This window comes from Oncorhynchus kisutch, linkage group LG16, assembly GCF_002021735.2.
Source record: "Oncorhynchus kisutch isolate 150728-3 linkage group LG16, Okis_V2, whole genome shotgun sequence".
Taxonomy (NCBI): Eukaryota; Metazoa; Chordata; class Actinopteri; order Salmoniformes; family Salmonidae; genus Oncorhynchus; species Oncorhynchus kisutch.
The window spans coordinates 39570123-39592205 of NC_034189.2; the positions used below are offsets into that span (position 1 = coordinate 39570123).

The 22083-nt window shown below is 43.0% G+C and overlaps 1 protein-coding gene and 1 pseudogene across 2 annotated transcripts in view; both read left to right on the plus strand.

Moving 5' to 3' along the window:
- Positions 1–5031: 5031 nt before the first annotated feature.
- On the plus strand, positions 5032–6469 carry LOC109906855 (growth/differentiation factor 8-like; annotated as a pseudogene).
- A 6210-nt stretch (positions 6470–12679) lies between these two features.
- The window catches only part of LOC109906681 (signal transducer and activator of transcription 1-alpha/beta-like), a 28576-nt gene continuing 19172 nt past the window's right edge, over positions 12680–22083 (plus strand). For both annotated transcript variants that reach the window (XM_020504514.2, XM_020504515.2), the window contains exons 1-2: positions 12680–12901; positions 21787–21914. In XM_020504514.2, coding sequence (XP_020360103.1) covers positions 21787–21914 — 128 coding nt within the window. In that variant the 5' untranslated portion in view covers positions 12680–12901. The remainder of the gene's footprint in view (positions 12902–21786; positions 21915–22083) is intronic.

The window sequence follows — 22083 nt, forward strand, 5'->3', positions numbered from 1 at the left end:
GAGTGATGGAGTGCTGCATCAGATGACCTGGCCTCCACAATCACCTCAACCCAATTGAGATGGTTTGCGATGAGTTGGACTGCAGAGCGAAGTAAAACCAGCCAACAAGTGCTCAGCATATGTGGGAACTCCTTCAAGACTGTTGGAAAAACATTCCTTGTGAAGCTAGTTGAGAGAATGCCAAGAGTGAGCAAAGCTGTCATCAAGGCAAAGGGGGGTTACTTTGAAGAATCTAAAATATATTTTTGGGATAATACGATTCCATATTTTTGATGTCTTCACTATTGTACTACAATGTAGGACATAGTACAAATAAATAAAAACCCTCATGTTCCAGCTGTTTTGGTGTCAGCCCTTCATTTCATGTTCTAAAGTGGGAGAAGGAAAAACATTCACTTACTGACTATACTTGAAACACAGACCTGTAAATAGATGATCTATTACAGATTGAGAATAAAACACCTCACCTCTGTTTTTAAGAGTATTTTCCTTAAAGTCATGCTCGTCTTGAAGGTATTCCAGAGACTTTATATTCTGATCTGCTTCCTAGGGTTAGGTTCTTATTTTTTAGAGTAAGTAACTCACAGACTCTAGAGAAGCTTTAACCAAGTTTAATTCTGCCCAAAGGGTCTGTACATCTGTAATTCAGACAACCCAACATTTCTCCCATCACAGATATATATATAACCCACTTAAGACACTCCTCCTTCTCTCCATTCCTTACATCTTGGTTCTACAGGAAAAGAGTAATGGGATACTAAACCCTTATTACTCCCTTCAGGGGATCTGACCTCACCTCCTGACCTCAACCCCTCCTTCGGCTAGTCCACAGATGTCCATCTGTCTCCCTATATCAATCCTTTGAGCTCCTCCCATCCACCCAGCACAATCCACAGCCACTCTGTCTTTCTACACATCTCACTGATCTATCATGTCTTTGTCTTTATCTCAATGTTCAAAATGTTGAATCCAACAGTCCGTGCTCTTGAACAAGAGCATCCTAATGTTCAATTTATATAAACTTGGAAATTACTAATAAACAGATCAACAATGATAATAAAATATGAATAAAACAACGAACAAATGATTATTAGAGGCACTGAGTTTGAAGGTAGGCCTTGAAATACATCCACAGGTACACCTCCAATTGACTCAAATTATGTCAATTAGCCTATTAGAAGTTTAAAATTGTTTAAAGGCCCAGTCAACTTAGTGTATGTAAACTTCTGAAACTTGTGATACAGTGAGTTATAAGTGAAATAATCTGTCTGTAAACAATTGCTGGAAAAATTGCTTGTGTCATGCACAAAGTAGATGTCCTAACCGACTTGCCAAAACTATAGTTTGTGAACAAGACATTTGTGGAGTGGTTGAAAAACAAGTTTTAATTACTTAATTACTTTTAATTACTTACCTAAGTGTATGTCAATTTCCGACTTCAACTGTATGTCTCTGATCAGAACAGGAACAGTTCTGCCCCATTTCCAAACAGTAGCTAGGTTTCCATCCAATTTGCGACAGATTATCAAGCAAATATTCTATAATCTGCACAAAACAATATATGCATTTCCCCTTAGGGATGTGTTTCCAACAAACATACTTTTTTTGTGGATAAAAGGCTGTGCTTACGACGTAGTGTACATTTTTTTTAAATCACTTTGAAGTTCACTCCCATGTACAGAAAGAAAAATACAAATGAAATGGGTTTCCATCGCATTTTCAACTCTACTGATGGTTTTGTCACAGAAACTGCTGCGGTAGCTTTATGTGCCCACTCTGGTTTTGGCACATGTGCTCTAGCCAACAGCTTGCAGACACAGTGCGGGTAGGCAATCAACATTATGAAATTATCAGGACAAAGGTAAGACCCAGATGCAGACAGTGTCAAAGAAACAATGTTTATTACAGCAACAGGGGCAAAGGTACAGAACGGTAGGCAGGCTCAGGGTCAGGTCAGGCAGAGGTCGGTAATTCAGAGGTGGGGCAAAGGTCCACGACAGCTGGCAGGCTCAGGATCAGGGTCAGGCAGAGTGGTCAGGTGGGCGGGCTCAGGGTCAGGACAGGCAAATGTCTAAACCAGGAGGATGAGAAAAGTGAGGCTGGGAAAAAGCAGGACCGGATACAAAAAAATTCTGGTTGACTTGACAAACAAGCCAAACTGGCTACAGACAAACAGAGAACACAGGTATGAATACACAGGGGATAATGGGGAAGATGGATGACCCGTGGAGGGGGGAGGAGACAATCACAAGGACATGTGATACAGATCAGGGTGTGACAGAGATTGTTATGGATAAGAGCGGTATTATTTTATTTGTCAAACAGCAGCCATGGCATCAATCATCATGTCACCAGAATAAGACTCGATATTCATTGGAAAGTTACGTCAAGTTCATCACCTTGCACATTCAGACCCTCACCCTGTGATGTTCATCATAATGTATTTAACCTGTAGCCTAATAAACTGTATGCTTTCCCAAGTTGTAGTGGGAGGACACACAACATATCATGACTACAAATTTACTTCGATATGATGGTTATTAACTATATCAATAGCCTATTTGCGCATAAAGATTATTTCTCACATAATTAATTTGACTCACAAAAAAAGATCCCACCATGTCGAACGAACAAATTGTCTGGTCGACATTTATACAATTTTACGAGCATTTCATGTTTCCATAGCTCGGCCGTGACTTGTTTCATGCGTCAGGTAATTAATATGCATGAAGTTTAAACATAATTTCTCTCTCCTTTGTGAAGTGTTGCTATAAAAGGCTGTAACACCGCTGCTATAAAAACAATTATTGCCTTACCTTTGATGAGGGAAAATAAATCACAGAGAACAGACTTCTCTGTTAAAATGTAGGCTACAAAAATCACAAGGGCAAAAGTCTGGAAGGCAGTGAAACCTGCATGTAGAAATAAGTATTATCCAATCTGTGTTTAAAATTCCATCTGGGAATTTCATCAGTATTTTCCCAGGTTTTATGCAACATTCACATGCTAGTCGAAACTAGGAAATGTCTGACTTGCTAACTGATTGAACACGACTCGTGTATAACTACAACTTCCGGGTTTCCTTGTTTCGGCTAATACATGAACGCTGCATCATGCCTCGGTAAACACCCACACTAACCACTTTTCCATCCACAGTTTTATGCGAGTGCAGTCATGCGTTTAAAAAAATTATAATGACAGCTGTGATGGAAACAGGAATTTTCGGGACAATTTTATAAATCCCGACAGACCATTTGTTCGATATAATAACCATCATATTAAAGTAAACTTGGAGTCACGCGATGATATGGTGTGTGATGGTCCTTCTACTTCTACAAGTTTTAATGACTCCACTCCAACCTAAGTGTATGTTAATTAACTTACGACTTCAACTGTATGTATACTGTAGCTAAGAAAGTAATACTAAGTGTATGTTGTGTAGTAAAATGTTAGTAGCCCATGTGCCTCACCCTAATAATTTGGTGTATTTTCACCTCTTAATTTCACCTAATGTTCTGACTTGGTGGTACACATGTAGCCTATAACCTGTATTTGAGAAATGTAATCATCCAATATTGTAAGAGCTTTCATTATTTATTCTACGGTTCTGACTTGGTGTACAGGGAGAATACTGTAAGAACGGCTCATGTTCTGAATTTTGTCGCTGTACATTTTAAAAGTGCTAAACATATAGTTATATGGACTACGTCCATCCTAGCTCACTCATTAATGTCTTAATCGAAATTATGGATTACCTCTAATCCACTTCTCATCCCTTATGCCACTTGTCATCCCTTATGTACATCTCAATTGTCATTAGAAACCACATTTGTTTACGCAAGTCAGCCATATCAGCAATGCTTTTTTAAAGGCAGTAAATGAGGCTGAATGAACTGTTCTGCTGCCAGACAAGGCTCCGCTGATAGCTAGGTGTAGCAGTGGTAAGATGTTGGGACTGCTGTTAGGACAGATTTATGTAGCCCCTATCAGTTTGTGGGGAACGTTTGTCACCATTATAGTGCAATTAATGAATTGTTTAGTATTGTGTAGTAGCTTTGCTGGCGTGCATCCCACATTATTTATTTTTTTGCCCCAACAAGATTTCCATGCTAAAATCGCCACTTAATGCAACATCGCTATTTAATGCAACAGTTTTTGTGACAAAATTACGGTAGAGTTGAAAATGAGATGGAACCACAATGGACTTTAGATTTTTATTCTGTACATAAAAAAACGTGCGTGAAAAAGTAGGCGTACATTTTGTGTGCACTATGTCATCAGACACTGATTTGTATTCACAACAAGTCATTTTGGTGGAAACACACCACAGGTGGAACATAATATTTTCTTTATGTGGTGTCACGCCCTGGTCTTAGTATTTTGTGTTTTCTTTATTATTTCGGTCAGGCCAGGGTGTGACATGGGTTTATTATGTGGTGTGTTTTGTCTTGGGATTTTTGTAGGTATTGGGATTGTGAATTAGTAGGGTTATCTAGAAAAGTCTATGGTTGCCTGAAGTGGTTCTCAATCAGAGGCAGGTGTTTATCGTTGTCTCTGATTGGGAACCATATTTAGGCAGCCATATTCTTTGAGTGTTTCGTCGGTGATTGTTCCTGTCTCTGTGTTAGTGTGCACCAGTCTAGGCTGTTTCGGGTTTCGCGTTACTGTTTTTGTATTGTTCGTGTTCGTGTTCATCTTTATTAAAGATGTATAAAAATTACCACGCTGCATTTTGCATTGACTCTCCTTTGACGGAAGAAAACCGTAACATGTGGATTCTACAATATTCCCATGAAATCTGTTGCCAATAGGATGGAAACATAGGCCAATTACTGGAAGCATGTACTATAGCGTTTTAAAACAGTTTATCTCTTTAAAACTGAATCAAAACATTCAACTCTAATGCAGCCAATCAGAATCATAAAAGGGGAGATTATTTAAAAAATTGTCATTAAAATACCTGTCACTGTGTTATATAGACCTGGAATATGCTATTCTGTACAAAGTGGGGTTAAAAAGACAAGTGACAGGATGCAATTTATGCTTTACCTTACACTCATAGGTGCACTTGGCACCACCATGGGGGTGAATGAAACCACAAGGCACCAAGCCAACGTAACAACAGTGGATGGAGAAGTACAGCAATGCTCAACCTGCGAGTTGATCCCAAATTCTCAGTATTCTGAGGCTCGAGCAGGCTCCAAAACATCAGCGGAGAAATGATCAGGCAGCTCTTACCTAGAGCTCCCATCCTTTCACAATTTACAGACCAGTATGAGGATGAGGAGCGTGCCCCAACTGAAACGATCATGTCTATGGCAACACGTAAGTAATTACTTATTTTCTCATACCAAAGTGGGTAGTTTATGCCTGCCATACGCCATGGAACCAGAAAAGTCTGTGCGTAAATTCACCAGTGTGGGGTGCGTAATTGGGTTCCAAATGGTCAAAACGGGGACTTATTCTAACTCTTATCTTTTTAGCTGGACGAATGTCACAACAAGACGGTATACCATCTTGTTGTTTCTTCAATCTCAGTCCGAAGATTCGACCTAACAACATTTTACATGCACAACTTTGGGTGCACCTGCGGCCGGCTGACACCGTCACAACTGTCTTCTTGCAAATCTCCCGCATAAAAGCAACCACTGAGGGAAACTCGCGCATACGGATCCTCTCCCTGAAGATCGATGTGGTTTCTGGTTCAAGCTCTTGGCAAAGTGTAGACAAATCAATTACTCAAAACCTGGCTTCATCAGCCCGAAACTCATTATGGTCTCGAGATCAAAGCTTATGATTCGAAAAGGCAGGACTTAGCTGTCACAGTAGCAGAGTTGGGAGAAGAGGGACTGTTAAGTACAGACCTACTGTGTATTAATGTAATTATATCTTAATGATTTGGAATGTGGTTTTGCCTTTAGGCATCATAATATGTTGGTTACAAGGTTTAATCAAATATATTAATAGTAATAACCATGTATAAACAAATCAATCCACAGAGGAGATTTCATTCCATCAGAGTTATGCCACCAGATGTTTGCAGTGCTGTTTTGTTTTGGATTTCCTTCTTATTGACATTCAATTCACAGCAACTCTTCATGGAGGTGAAGATATCGGAGAACCTAAAGCGTTCCCGGAGGGACTCAGCCCTGGACTGTGATGAGGAGTCCTCAGAGACACTGTGTTGCCGATACCCCCTCACCATCGACTTTGAGGCCTTTGGCTGGGACTGGATCATTGCCCCCAAACGCTTCAAGGCCAACTACTGTTCTGGAGAGTGTGAGTACATGCACCTCCAGAAGTACCCCCACACTCACCTGGTGAACAAGGCTAGCGCCGGGGTACCACAGGGCCCTGTTGTACTCCAACTAAGATGTCCCTCATCATCATGCTCTACTTCAACCGCATGGAGCAGATCATTTATGGGAAGATACCATCTAAGGTGGTGGACCACTGTGGCTGCTCCTGAGAGGGAGGATGAGAGGACAGGACAAATCACACACCCACATTGTGTTGTGTAATGAGTTAAAAGGTTATCCCAAAGTGAACCCTCTTACAAGAATCCATAATATTTTTGCATAAACGGCTACAGGTGACATGTGGAGTTTGAAAAACATGAACCCTTTGCTCTGAGTGAGGACATGAACTGCCCATACTCTCCCCCCGAGGTTCGTTCCGCAATGTGGCTGGAACTGCTAGAAATATTTAAGGACACTTAACACAATTGTCATAGGAGTGCAAAATCTGCACTGAAACAGATGTCCCCGATATTGTGGATCACTGGCTTTTGGAACAGCTTGGTGGTCCTCAGAACACAGTGTCACATACAGAGCTACTCTATTAGCCTATATGAATTGAAACCAAAAATGGTATGTTCCTTATGTAGCCAAATGTTTCAGGCCTTTAATCATATTATATTGTGATCAGTTTAGCCTACAGATTATGCTAGGCATATTATGTTTCGCATTAGAGCTTTCCTAGTACCATATCAACGCAAATCAATTCATATTTGACACACGGTCAAATATTATTGCACTGGTGGAGCTAGGAAAACACGCATTTAGCCAGACCTGCAATAACAACTGCTAAATATTTGTATGTGACCAATAATTAAGATTGCACATTTTGGGGATTATTCAGAGGTGGAAAGTTTCTGTGGGAATTAACAGAAATATATGGGAAATAACACTTTTTAATTAATATTAATACCATTTAAATGTAGATTTTTTTTGCATTGGATATACAGTATTTAGCATATCATATGGAGAAATAAACCTTGTAAACCTTGTAAAAAAGGGAGTACCAGTACCAGATTAATGTGCAGAGGTACAAAGTATTTCAGGTAGATATGTACATGAAGGCAGGGTAAAGTTACTAGGCATCAGGATAGATAATAATGTTTGTGTGTTTGTTGTTTTGGTATGTGTGTGTGTGCGTGCGTATGTAATGAATGTTTATGTGTATGGGTTTTGTGTGGGAGTGTCAATGTATTGTGTGTGTGAGTGAGTGTGTATATGGTGTGCATATATAGTCAAGTGAGTGTGCATAGGGTCAATGCAAGATAGGGTCAGTGCAGATAGTTTGTGTACCATTAATTGACTATTTAAATCAAATAAAATTGTATTTGTCACATGTACTGAATAGAACTGGTGTAACCAGCAATGCAGTTTTAAGAAAAATACCTAAAAAAAAAAGAAATAAATAAAAGTAACAAATAATTAAACAGCAGCAGTAAAATAACAGTAGCTAGGCTTTATATAGGGGGTACCGGTACAGAGTCAATGTGCGGGAGCACCGGTTAGTTGAGGTAATGGAGTTAATATTTACATGTAGATAGAGTTATTAAAGTGACTTATGCATAGATAATAACAGAGAGTAGCATCAGCGTAAAAGGGGGTGATCAATGCAAATAGTCTGGGTAGCCATTTGATTAGATGTTCAGTAGTCTAATGGCTCGAGGGTAGAAGCTGTTTAGAAGCCTCTTGGAAGTAGACTTGGTGCTCCGGTATCACTTGCTGTGTGGTAGCAGAGAGAACAGTCTATGACTAGGGTGGCTGGAGTCTTCAACATTTTGTAGGGCCTTCCCCTGACACCGCCTGGTATCGAGGTTCTGGATGGCAGGAAGCTTGGCCCCACTACCCTCTGAAGTGCCTTGTGGTTGGAGGCTGAGCAGTTGCCATACCAGGCAGTGATGCAACCAGTCAGGATGCTGTAGAACCTTTTGAGGATCTGAGGACCCATGTCAAATCTTTTCAGTCTCCTGAGGGGGAATAGGTTTTGTCGTGGCCTCTTCACGACTGTCTTGGTGTGCTTGGACCATGTTAGGTTGTTGGTGATGTGGACACCAAGGAAATTGAAGCTCTCAACCTGCTCCACTACAGCCCCGTCGATGAGAATGGGGACGTGCTCGGTCCTCCTTTTCCTGTAGTCCACAATCATTTCCTTAGTCTTGATCACGTTGAGGGAGACGTTGTTGTCCTGGCACCACACGGCCAGGTCTCTGACCTCCTCCCCATATGCTGTCTCGTCCCCTGATGCTGTCTCGTCCCCTTATGCTGTCTCGTCGTTGTTTATGATCAGACCCACCACTGTTGTGTCATCTGCAAACTTAATGATGGTGTTGGAGTTGTGCCTGGCCATGAGGGAACAGGGAGTACAGGAGGGGACTGAGCACACACACCTGAGAGGCCCCTGTGTTGAGGATCAGCGTGGCGCATGTGTTGTTACCTACCCTTACCACCTGGGGGCGGCCCGTCAGGAAGTCCAGGATCTAGTTGCAGAGGGAGGTGTTTAGGCCCAGGGTCCTTAGCTAAGTGATGAGCTTTAAGATGATGGTGTTGATGTGTGTCATGTCCAGCCTTTCAAAGCCCTTCATAATTACACATGTGAGTGCTACAGGGCAATAGTCATTTAGGCAGGTTAGCTTAGATCTTTTGGGAACAGGGACAATGGTGGTCGGCTTGAAACATGTTTGGATTACAGACTGGCATAGCCGCGGGAAGTAGGGGTGCTGCAGCATCCCCTGAAAAATCTGAATGAAAAAAAATATATATATACTTTTTTTATTACACCCCCGCAGCACCACCCCCAAACTACTTCCTGCGGCTATGCAGACTGGGACAAGGAGAGTTTGAAAATGTCAGTGAAAATACTTGCCAGCTGGTCTGCGCATGCTTTGAGAAAGCACCTTGGTATTCTGTCTGGTCTGGCTGCCTTGTTGATTGATAACCTGTTAAACGTATTGCTCACATCGGCCATGGAGAGAAAGATCACACAAGGCCCAGTCTTATATTCCTCGAAAACAGGCATTTAGCTCGTTTGGGAGTTCTGCATTGCTGGGCAACTCAGCTGGGTTTCCCTTTGTAATCCATTATTGTCTGCAAGGTCTGCTACATATGACAAGCGTTGGAGCCAGTGTAATAGGATTCCACCTCCCTCCTTGCCCTTTTACATGTTTGATGTCTTGTCGGAGTTCGTAGCATGCTGTCTTGTATGCGTCCATGTATGTGTCCCGTTCCTTGTAGGTGGTAGCTACGCCACTAGCTAACGCCACTAGCGCTAACTAGCTAGCCATTTCACATCGGCTCCACTCACCCCCCTTTTGACCTCCTCCCTCTTTCCGCAGCAACCAGTGCTCCGGGTCAACAGCATCAATGTAACAGTATAGACTTTACGTCACCACTTCCTGTGACATCGGGTGGTGTAGGTGTCCTGGAGGGCAGGTAGTTTGCCCCCGGTGATGCGTTGTGCGGACCTCACTACCCTCTGGAGAGCCTTACGGTTGTGGGCGGAGCATTTGCTGTACCAGGCGGTGATACAGCCCGACAGGATGCTCTCGATTGTGCATCTGTAGAAGTTTGTGAGTGCTTTTGGTGACAAGCCGAATTTCTTCAGCCTCCTGAGGTTGAAGAGGCGCTGCTGCGCCTTCTTCACGATACTGTCTGTGTGGGTGGACCAATTCAGTTTGTCTGTGATGTGTACGCCGAGGAACTTAAAACTTACTACCCTCTCCACTACTGTTCCATCGATGTGGATAGGGGGGTGTTCCCTCTGCTGTTTCCTGAAGTCCACAATCATCCCCTTAGTTTTGTTGAGTGTGAGGTTATTTTCCTGACACCACACTCCGAGGGCCCTCACCTCTTCCCTGTAGGCCGTCTCGTCATTGTTGGTAATCAAGCCTACCACTGTTGTGTCGTCCGCAAACTTGATGATTGAGTTGGAGGCGTGTGTGGCCACGCAGTCGTGGGTGAACAGGGAGTACAGGAGAGGGCTCAGAACGCACCCTTGTGGGGCCCCAGTGTTGAGGATCAGCGGGGTGGAGATGTTGTTACCTACCCCCAAATCAAATCAAATTTGATTTGTCACATACACATGGTTAGCAGATGTTAATGCGAGTGTAGCGAAATGCTTGTGCTTCTAGTTCCGACAATGCAGTAATAACCAACAAGTAATCTAGCTAACAATTCCAAAACTACTACCTTATAGACACAAGTGGGGGCGGCCCGTCCAGTACCCAGTTGCACAGGGCGGGGTCGAGACCCAGGGTCTCGAGCTTGATGACGAGTTTGGAGGGTACTATGGTGTTAAATGCTGAGCTGTAGTTGATGAACAGCATTCTCACATAGGTATTCCTCTTGTCCAGATGGGTTAGGGCAGTGTGCAGTGTGGTTGAGATTGCATCGTCTGTGGACCTATTTGGGCGGTAAGCAAATTGGAATGGGTCTAGGGTGTCAGGTAGGGTGGAGGTGATATGGTCCTTGACTAGTCTCTCAAAGCACTTCATGATGATGGAAGTGAGTGCTACTTGTTGATTGAGTCGTTTAGCTCAGTTACCTTAGCTTTCTTGGGAACGGGAACAATGGTGGCCCTCTTGAAGCATGTGGGAACAGCAGACAGGGATAGGGATTGATTGAATATGTCCGTAAACACACCAGCCAGCTGGTCTGCGCATGCTCTGAGGGTGCGGCTGGGGATGCCCCTGGGCCCAAGCTCGTAGGGGGCCCGAAAGGCAAAACAGAACCAAAAAACATAGGAGCCCGCTCTCAATGTTCAAAATACACCAGAGAGCATAATTTACCCACAGAGGATCACTCATTTCAGAATAACTGTGGATTAAGTTTGATCAAAAGCACATACATGTAACTGCCAAAATAAAGGAAACACCAACATAAAGGATCTTAATATGGTGTTGGGCCACCACAAGCTATCAGAACAGCTTCAGTGCGCCTTGGCATATATTCTACAAGTGGACCTAAACCATGCCAGGAAGCTCTACCCCACACCAAAACAAATCGTTTCTATGCCTCATTTACTCAAGTGTTTCCTTTATTTTGGTAGTTACCGGTATTCCAACCATTTGGGAAGCATGCTAGCCTAATATAGAACAGCTTGTTGCATTGCCATAAAACCTATAGAAGGGTTTTGGAACCTCTTACCATGGCAATTTGACTGTTAAACTCATGGTACGCTAGTAATGGCTGCCAGTCCCGACTTGAATAGGAACTGTGATCTATGGATTATATTTATATGGTTTGTTGCCGCTGTCAGTTTGCCTTTTACACATTTCTAAATACAATTGCGGGAAAAACATATTTTTCTCTCACAAATCCCAACAGCAGCACTGTATAGGCCTACTTACAGTATCTTCATCATTGGGTGAGTCAGTGTGCCACTGGAAAGTTTATTTAGTAGCCTACTGTAACCTATAATATATATACTGAACAAAAATATGAATGTAAAGTGTTGGCCACATTTTTCATGAGCTTCAATAAAAGATCCCAAAATTTGTCCATACATTTTCCAAAAAGCTTATTTTTCTCAAAAACTGAGGAGTATTTCTGTCTTTAGTAAAGCCCTTTTGTGTGGAAAAACTCATTCAGATTGGCTGGACCTGGCTCCCAAGTGTGTGGGCCTATGCCCACCCATGGCTGCACCCCTGCCCAATCATGAGAAATCCATAGATTAGGGCCTAATTAATTAATTTTGACAGATGTTTTACATTGACAGAAAATCAGTAAAATCTTTGAAAATGTTGCGTTTATATTTTTGTTCAGTATATATATATTTCCTCCTGTCGGAACTAAAGCACAAGCATTTCGCTACACTCGCATTAACATCTGCTAACCATGTGTATGTGACAAATACATTTGATTTGATTTTTTAAATGTGTTCTCGCTTCATTGGGCTGGGCTATTCTTTGAATGCAGGCCAAATCGTTTTTATTGATCTCAGTTTGTCAGTGTCAAAGTAGACAATCATTATATATATAAAAACTATGACTTATAAATCGGGCCATGCCCATTTCCCCAGTTTCAGCAGAGGCTCCAGCTACTTTCACTTTCCCTGAAAACACGTGGTAAACACTTGGCTGTTCTGATGGGTGTCCTCCTCCTTCTGAACGGCAGCGGATAATTTAGTATTTGCTTTAGATGGTTTGCTCATGTTTTGGGGAAATTTGCGACGCGTCAACAAATACAAACATGTAATCTATCTTTGATTACAGTTAATGAAAACTGAATTTGACCATTGTCTTCTAATATCCACGAAAATACTTCAAATGGACGGCGAAGGACATCATGGGAGGTTGTTAATCTATCGGAACAGCCCTGTCCGGTTTTGTCTGGCAGCAAAGTCTGCGTCTTGATTGGCTATCGAAAAAGAGTCTGAGTAACCCTGATCGAATGCGAAACTCCTATTGGAGAAGACATTCTTCTGCATATGGGCGTCATCATCAGACTATAATGCTACAGATAGAACCATAAGATTAGTTTTAAAATATATATTTGGTTACGCTGTTTGTTGTAAGTGAACTGCTTGTACTTTTGCAGCGGATCTGCAACAGGAAACCATAATCTCTTCAAGTCTTTAGTTCGTGATTTGTTGTCCATAGGCAAAGTAAAAGGTAAGGCGATCTATAATTTATAACAGTGTTGATGACAGCCTCTATATCATCTCATTAGAAATGAGAAGGAAATCAACTACTTGCAGTCTGTGTTTTGAAACGAGGAAGGACATTTTTTGTTGAGAACGGGGAAATTAGGTGGTGGTCTGAAGCTAAAAAACGTGAAGTTGCGCGATCCCCGTCGAGGGAGGAGCTGATGTTTTGTATATGACGGTAAAACATGCCTATGGTGACAATACGATGTGTTGGCACCTTCCATTCTTGCACATTTTCTCATAAAAAAAACAATTTCAACAGTCTGCGCAGGCAAATTTGCCGAACTGCTAAACTTGGAACCAATCACAACTCCCATACATTTCCCTCGTGATGAAGGCAGCCAATGGCCTGCTTCTATTTTCGATGTAAACACATCCTCTTGTGCCAACCTCAAGCTGCTGCCTTGAACAGATATAACTATCTCCCAAAGACTGAAACAGGATAAATACACATCACCAAAAGTATGTGGATACCACTTCAAATGAGTGGTTTCGGATATTTCAGCAACACCCGTTGGTGTATAAAATCGAGCCCATAGACAAACATCGGCAGTAGAATGGCCTAACTAAAGAGCAGTGACTTTTAACGTTTTAACTTTTTCTTTAACCTTTATTTAACTAGGCAAGTCAGTTAAGAACAAATTCTTATTTTCAATGACGGCCTAGGAACAGTGGGTTAACTGTCTGTTCAGGGGTAGAACGACAGATTTGTACCCTGTCAGCTCGGGGGTTTGAACAACACTCTAACCACTAGGCTACCCAGCCGCCCCAAACTACATTAGTGTCTAGTTTGAGAAACAAATGCCTCAAGTCCTTAACTGGCAGCTTAATTAAATAGTGCACTCAAAACACCAGTCTCAACCAACAGCAAAGAGGTGACTCTGGACTCTGGCCTTCTAGGCACAGTTCCTCTGTCCAGTGTCTGTGTTCTTTTGCCCATCTTAAATATTTTATTTTTATTGGCCAGTCTGAGATATGGCTCTGCCTAGAAGGCTAGCATCCCGTAGTCGCCTCTCGACTGTTGTCATTGACACTGGTGTTTTGAGGGCACTATTTAATTAAGCTACCAGTTGAGGACTTGAGGCATTTGTTTCTCAAACTAGACACTAAATCAAATCAAATTGTATTTGTCACATACACATGTTTAGCAGATGTTAATGCGAGTGTAGCGAAATGCTTGTGCTTCTAGTTCCGACAATGCAGTAATAACGAACAAGTAATCTAACTAACAATTCCAAAAAACTACTGTCCTATACACAGTGTAAGGGGATAAAGAATATGTACATAAGGATATATGAATGAGTGATGGTACAGAGCAGCATAGGCAAGATACAGTAGATGATATCGAGTACAGTATAACATATGAGATGAGTATGTAAACAAAGTGGCATAGTTAAAGTGGCTAGTGATACATGTATTACATAAGGATGCAGTCGATGATATAGAGTACAGTATATACGTATGCATATGAGATGAATAATGTAGGGTAAGTAACATTATATAAGGTAGCATTGTTTAAAGTGGCTAGTGATATATTTACATCATTTCCCATCAATTCCCATTATTAAAGTGGCTGGAGTTGAGTCAGTGTCATTGACAGTGTGTTGGCAGCAGCCACTCAATGTTAGTGGTGGCTGTTTAACAGTCTGATGGCCTTGAGATAGAAGCTGTTTTTCAGTCTCTCTGTCCCAGCTTTGATGCACCTGTACTGACCTCGCCTTCTGGATGACAGCGGGGTGAACAGGCAGTGGCTCGGGTGGTTGTTGTCCTTGATGATCTTTATGGCCTTCCTGTAGCATCGGGTGGTGTAGGTGTCCTGGAGGACAGGTAGTTTGCCCCCGGTGATGCGTTGTGCAGACCTCACTACCCTCTGGAGAGCCTTACGGTTGAGGGCGGTGCAGTTGCCATACCAGGCGTTGATACAGCCCGCCAGGATGCTCTCGATTGTGCATCTGTAGAAGTTTGAGTGCTTTTGGTGACAAGCCGAATTTCTTCAGCCTCCTGAGGTTGAAGAGGCGCTGCTGCGCCTGCTTCACGATGCTGTCTGTGTGAGTGGACCAATTCAGTTTGTCTGTGATGTGTATGCCGAGGAACTTAACTTGCTACCCTCTCCACTACTGTTCCATCGATGTGGATAGGGGGGTGTTCCCTCTGCTGTTTCCTGAAGTCCACAATCATCTCCTTAGTTTTGTTGACGTTGAGTGTGAGATTATTTTCCTGACACCACACCGCGAGGGCCCTCACCTCCTCCCTGTAGGCCGTCTCGTCGTTGTTGGTAATCAAGCCTACCACTGTTGTGTCGTCCGCAAACTTGATGATTGAGTTGGAGGCGTGCGTGGCCACGCAGTCATGGGTGAACAGGGAGTACAGGAGAGGGCTCAGAACGCACCCTTGTGGGGCCCCAGTGTTGAGGATCAGCGGGGAGGAGATGTTGTTGCCTACCCTCACCACCTGGGGGCGGCCCGTCAGGAAGTCCAGTACCCAGTTGCACAGGGCGGGGTCGAGACCCAGGGTCTCGAGCTTGATGACGAGCTTGGAGGGTACTATGGTGTTGAATGCCGAGCTGTAGTCGATGAACAGCATTCTCACATAGGTATTCCTCTTGTCCAGATGGGTTAGGGCAGTGTGCAGTGTGGTTGAGATTGCATCGTCTGTGGACCTATTTGGGCGGTAAGCAAATTGGAGTGGGTCTAGGGTGTCAGGTAGGGTGGAGGTGATATGGTCCTTGACTAGTCTCTCAAAGCACTTCATGATGACGGATGTGAGTGCTACGGGGCGGTAGTCGTTTAGCTCAGTTACCTTAGCTTTCTTGGGAACAGGAACAATGGTGGCCCTCTTGAAGCATGTGGGAACAGCAGACTGGTATAGGGATTGATTGAATATGTCCGTAAACACACCGGCCAGCTGGTCTGCGCATGCTCTGAGGGCGCGGCTGGGGATGTCGTCTGGGCCTGCAGCCTTGCGAGGGTTAACACGTTTAAATGTCTACTCACCTCGGCTGCAGTGAAGGAGAGACCGCATGTTTTCGTTGCAGGCCGTGTCAGTGGCACTGTATTGTCCTCAAAGCGGGCAAAAACGTTATTTAGTCTGCCTGGGAGCAAGACATCCTGGTCCGTGACTGGGCTGGATTTCTTCCTGTAGTCCGTGATTGACTGTAGACCCTGCCACATGCCTCTTGTGTCTGAGCCGTTGAATTGAGATTCTACTTTGTCTCTGTACTGGCGCTTAGCTTGTTTGATAGCCTTGCGGAGGGAATAGCTGCACTGTTTGTATTCGGTCATGTTACCAGACACCTTGCCCTGATTAAAAGCAGTGGTTCGCGCTTTCAGTTTCACACGAATGCTTTTGAGTTGTCGTTGTCTTCTTGCTCAGTTGTGCACCGGGGCCTCCCACTCTTTCTATTCTAGTTAGAACCAGTGTTCTGTGAAGTGAGTAGTAAACATCGTTGTACGAGATCTTCAGTTTCTTGGCAATTTCTCACGTTGTGTAGCCTTCATTTCACAGAACAAGAATAGAATAACGAGTTTCAGAAGAAAGTCCTTTGTTTTTGAGCCTGTAATTGAACCCACAAGTGCTGATGCTCCAGATACTCAACTAGTCTAAAGAAGGCTAGTTGCGTCTTTAATCAGCACAACAGTTTTCAGTCATGCTAACATAATTGCAAAAGGGTTTTCTAATGATCAATTAACCTTTTAAAATGATAGACTTGGATTAGCTAACAGAAAGTACCATTGGAACACAGGAGTGATGGTTGCTGATAATGGGCCTCTGTACACCTATGTAGATATTACATTAATAAAATCAGCCGTTTCCAGCTACAATAGTCATTTATAACATTAACAATGTCTACACTGTATTTCTGACCAATTTGATGTTATTTTAATGGACAAAAAATTTGCTTTTCTTTCAAAAACAAAGACATTTCTAAGTGCCCCGAAACTTTTGAACAGTAATGTGTGTGTGTGTGTGTGTGTATATATATATATGAACTCAGCAAAAAATGAAACGTCCTCTCATTGTCAACTGTGTTTCTTTTCAGCAAACTTAACATGTGTAAATAGTTGAATGAACATAACAAGATTCAACAATTGAGACATAAACTGAACAAGTTCCATAGACATGTGACTAACAGAAATGGAATGTGTCCCTGATCAAAGGCGGGGTCAAAATCAAAAGTAACAGTCAGTATCTGGTGTGGCCACCAGCTGCATTTAGTACTGCAGTGCATCTCCTCCTCATGAACTGAACTATATTTGCCAGATCTTGCTGTGAGATGTTACCCCACTCTTCCACCAAGGCACCTGCAAGTTCCTGGACATTTCTGGGGGGAATGGCCCTAGCCCTCACCCTCGAATCCAACAGGTCCCAGACGTGCTCAATGGGATTGAGATCCGGGCTATTCGCTGGCCATGGCAGAACACTGACATTCCTGTCTTGCAGGATATCACGCACAGAACGAGCAGTGTGGCCTACGAGCCCTCAGTCCAGCCTCTCACAGCCTATTGGGGACAGTCTGTGTACTGATGGAATGATTGTGCGTTCCTGGTGTAATTCAGGCAGTTGTTATTGCCATCCTGTACCTGTCCCGCAGTTGTGATGTTCGCATGTACTGATCCTGGGCAAATGTTGTTACATGTGGTCTGCCACTGCGAGGACGATCAGCTGTCCATTCTGTTTCCCTGTAGCGCTGTCTTAGGCTTCTCACAGCATGGACATTGCAATTTATTGCCCTGGCCACATCTGCAGTCCTCATGCCTCCTTGCAGCATGCCTAAGGCATATTCACGCAGATGAGCAGGGACCCTGGACATGTTTCTTTTGGTGTTTTTCAGAGTCAGTGGAAAGACCTCTTTAGTGTCCTAAGTTTTCATAACTGTGTCCTTAATTGCCTACCATATGTAAGCTGTTAGTGTCAACCGTTCCACAGGTGCATGTTCATTAATTGTTTATGGTTCATTGAACAAGCATCGGAAACAGTGTTTAAAACTTTTACAATGAAGATCTGTGAAGTTATTTGGATATTTACAAATTATCTTTGAAAGACAGGGCCCTGAAAAAGGTTAGTCTTTTATTTATTTATATATGTATATATATTACACAGTTGAAGTTGGAAGTTTACATACACTTAGGTTGGAGTCATTAAAACTCGTTTTTCACCCACTCCACAAATGTCTTGTTAACAAACTATAGTTTTGGCCGAAGAAAGTAAAAGTGCAATATGTGCTAATGTTTAAGTTCCTTGCTCAGAACATGAGAACATATGAAAGCTGGTGGTTCCTTTTAACATGAGTCTTCAATATTCCCAGGTAAGAAGTTTTAGGTTGTAGTTATTATAGGAATTATAGGACTATTTCCCTCTATACCATTTGTATTTCATTAACCTTTGATTATTGGATGTTCTTATAGGCACTTTAGTATTGCCAGTGTAACAGTATAGCTTCCGTCCCTCTCCTCGCTCCTCCCTGGGCTCGAACCAGGAACACAACGACAACAGCCACCCTCGAAGCAGCGTTACCCATGCAGAGCAAGGGGAACAACCACTCCAAGTCTCAGAGCGGGTGACGTTTGAAACGCTATTAGCGCGCACCCCGCTGACTAGCTAGCCATTTCACATTGGTTACACCAGCCTCATCTCGGGAGTTGATAGGCTTGAAGTCATAAACTGCTCATAAGCTACAGGCAAAACGCACGAAAGTGCTATTTGAATGAATGCTTACGAGCCTGCTGCTGCTTACCACCGCTCAGTCAGATACTTGTATGCTTGTATGCTCAGTCAGATTATATGCAACGCAGGACATGCTAGACAAACTATGTGTAGTTAACTAGTGATTATGATTGATGGATTGTTTTTTATAAGATAAGTTTAATGCTAGCTAGCAACTTACCTTGGCTTACTGCATTCGCGTAACAGGCAGTCTCCTTGTGGAGTGCAACAAGAGGCAGGTAGTTATAGCGTTGGACTAGTTAACTGTAAGGTTGCAAGATTGGTTCCCCGAGCTGACACGGTGAAAATCTGTCGTTCTGCCCCTGAACGAGGCAGTTAACCCACCGTTCCCAGGCCGTCATTGAAAATAAGAATGTGTTGCCTAGTTAAATAAAGATTAAATAAAGGTGTAAAAAAATGCCCAAATTGGTGTCCAAAAATACAGATTTTCGATTGTTATGAAAACTTTAAATCGGCCCTAATTAATCGGCCATTCCGATTAATCGGTCGACAACTAGTTTGAGGATCTGAGGGCCATGCCAAATCTTTTCAGTCTCCTGAGGGGAAATAAGCTTTGTCGTGCCCTCTTCACGACTGTCTTGGTGTGTTTGGTGATGTGGACACCGAGGAACTTGAAGCTTTCAACCTGCTCCACTACAACCTCATCGATGAGAATGGGGGCGTGCTCGGCCCACCTTTTCCTGTAGTCCACAATCATCACCTTTGTCTTGATCACGTCGGGGGAGAGGTTGTTGTCCTTGCACCACACTGCCAGGTCTCTGACCTCCTCCCTATAGGCTGTCGTGTCGGTGATCAGGCCTACCACCGTTGTGTCGTTGGCAAACTTAATGATGGTGTTGGAGTCGTGCTTGGCTATGCAGTCATGAGTGAACAAAGAGTACAGGAGGGGGGACTTTGCACGCACCCCTGAGGTGCCCCTGTGTTGAGGATCAGTGTGGTAGTTGTGTTGTTACCTACCCTTACCACCCGGGGGCGGCCTATCAGGCTGTCCAGGATCCAGTTGCAGAGGAAGGTGTTTAGTCCCAGGGTGCTTAGCTTAGTGATGAGCTTTGAGGGCACTGTGGTGTTGAACGCTGAGCTGCATGTTGGATGCATTGGAATGTAATATTTAGGTGGTTTAAATGATTAACCTTCCCACTAACCTTCTAAAAGTTGACGATGCCAAAATCTAGTGTGAGACATGTTTCCGGTAATGTTCGTTTCATGCATATACATTTGAACAAAGCACATCATCACAAATCGTTTTTCACCATTTATTGACTATGGAGACAAGTAGCGAAGGTGGCTTCGGGAGTATTTGAAGTATCTAAATATAGTGTAACCTACCAATCAATGTAGTCTATATTAAGTACCGTGGAGGGAACAATCTTACAATTTTGCAATCATACATGAGCGCTTTACCATCTATGCCAGAAGCCCGAACCTCTACTAGAGACTTGAACTGTCGTCAATGCATGATTCGGTATTACCCCTTCTCTCTATGAGCATTTGTGTGCCCAGGCCCCATAGGCGTATCAAAGACCCCACCCTGGTCACTAATGTAGCTAACTGATGTAGAGAGAGACAAGTACCTTAGCAGAATGCAATCTAAAGCTTGTGTGGTCTAGAGACGAGAGCTCTACCATCTATGGCAAAAGCCTGGGCTGCTGACGACAACAATATAATTCTCCCCATTTGCATGGTACAATAGTAAAATGATCTGTTTTGTCATGTGTTAAACTGATTCTACATTGAATTTAGTCTTTGAAATGTTCAAACAACCAGGTGCATCTGTCGTCGGTGTTCTTCAACTCCAAAATGTACTTGGACTGTGTAAGACAACCCACAAAGAAAAGACAACAGGCAAATACACATGTGGTCTCAATGTCTAAATAATGACTGACGGCAGGGCGAGTTCAAATGCCAACACTTGGTGAATAGATCAAAGGAGATAAAAGTGAGAGACGACAATGAATAAAGATGCTCAAACAAGCACATGTATCTGTGGTGGGTGTTCTTCAACTCTAAAATGCCCTAGACTGTCCAAGACAAAATCTACAAAGAAAAGACAACAGGCATATGTGGTCCCAATGTCTAAATAGAGACAGCAGGGCGAGTTCAAACTGCAGTAGGATGGTTCTCCTCACAGGTCCGTGAATCAGCCCATGCTTGGTGAATAGCACTTGGTTGATCTCTGGGAGCAGGACTCATGAGAGCTGAATTGATAAAGTGAGAGACCAGAATGAATCAAATCAATCATCACAGCAAAGGAATGTATTTTGTGAGCTAGAAAATGAACATTCTGACAGTCTGAGGCAGGGTGCTCTGCAATCATCCTAGTCCAGCTATTGACAGGGATAATGTCACATTTCGTATTTGTCAGTATGAATTAAATGAGTGGGGCCTGCCTTGATGACTGTATTAGATGTACACTACTTGTCCAATAGATTTTTGTGACCTTGAATTATTACTCCCGGAATGACATGCTAGCTAGTGATAAACCTACAGTATCTGCTCCTGCTAGCTAGCAACATATCTTATTAGCAAGCTAGCTATATTACTAAGGTTGCTGTGTTCTAAGTTGGGAGTCGTTTTACAGCTTGCATTGACAGTCTCTTGTTTCTATAACTAAATAGTTCAAAATAAAGAGACTTGATACCCGATAGCAGTTTTGTCGGACGAAGATAGCTCTCGAGATGTCACCAGCTGTCTACTACCTTAGATACGGACGCCGTGACTGGCAGACGTGATCAGCAGAGAGAGTACCGTGAATAGTACACACGTTTTGAGTTTAGTACTCTAGCGAACATAAAAGGTACGTATTTAAATGTTTGTGTTCAGGAAAAGAAAACACTATGTAAAAACCAGCTCCTCCCTCGACAGAGATCGATCATCTCGAAAACTTAAGCAGATCCTGTCGCTTGCTACGGGCCACCACCTAAAGGGGTCCGGAAGGACCTTTACCTAGAACAGCAAGCTGATACAGGCCATATTGTAACCAAATACACGTCTCAAATCTAACGGTTATTGCTACCAGGTGCATTGATCCATGTTATAGTAGTTCCTGTCTCAATCTTAGACAATATGAATATCTTCATTTATTTCATTGCCTCATTTCATAACTCACTGTTACTCCTCCTTGATCAGATGGCCCAGTGGTGCCAGCTGCAACTACTGGAGTCGAAATACCTGGAGCAGGTCGACCAGCTCTACGATGACTCCTTCCCCATGGACATCAGACAGTACCTCAGCAAGTGGATTGAGAGCATCGACTGGTAAGCAGTGACGGGGGAGGAGAGCGTCTGCTGTATTTAATAGATAAATAAAGATTCTATTCTACTATATTTGGATCTATGCCATTCTATTTTAGTGATGCTGAGACGCTGCTGTATAATGGATCTACTCTACTGTTATCTATTCACCTAACTTCAACCAATCTCTTCC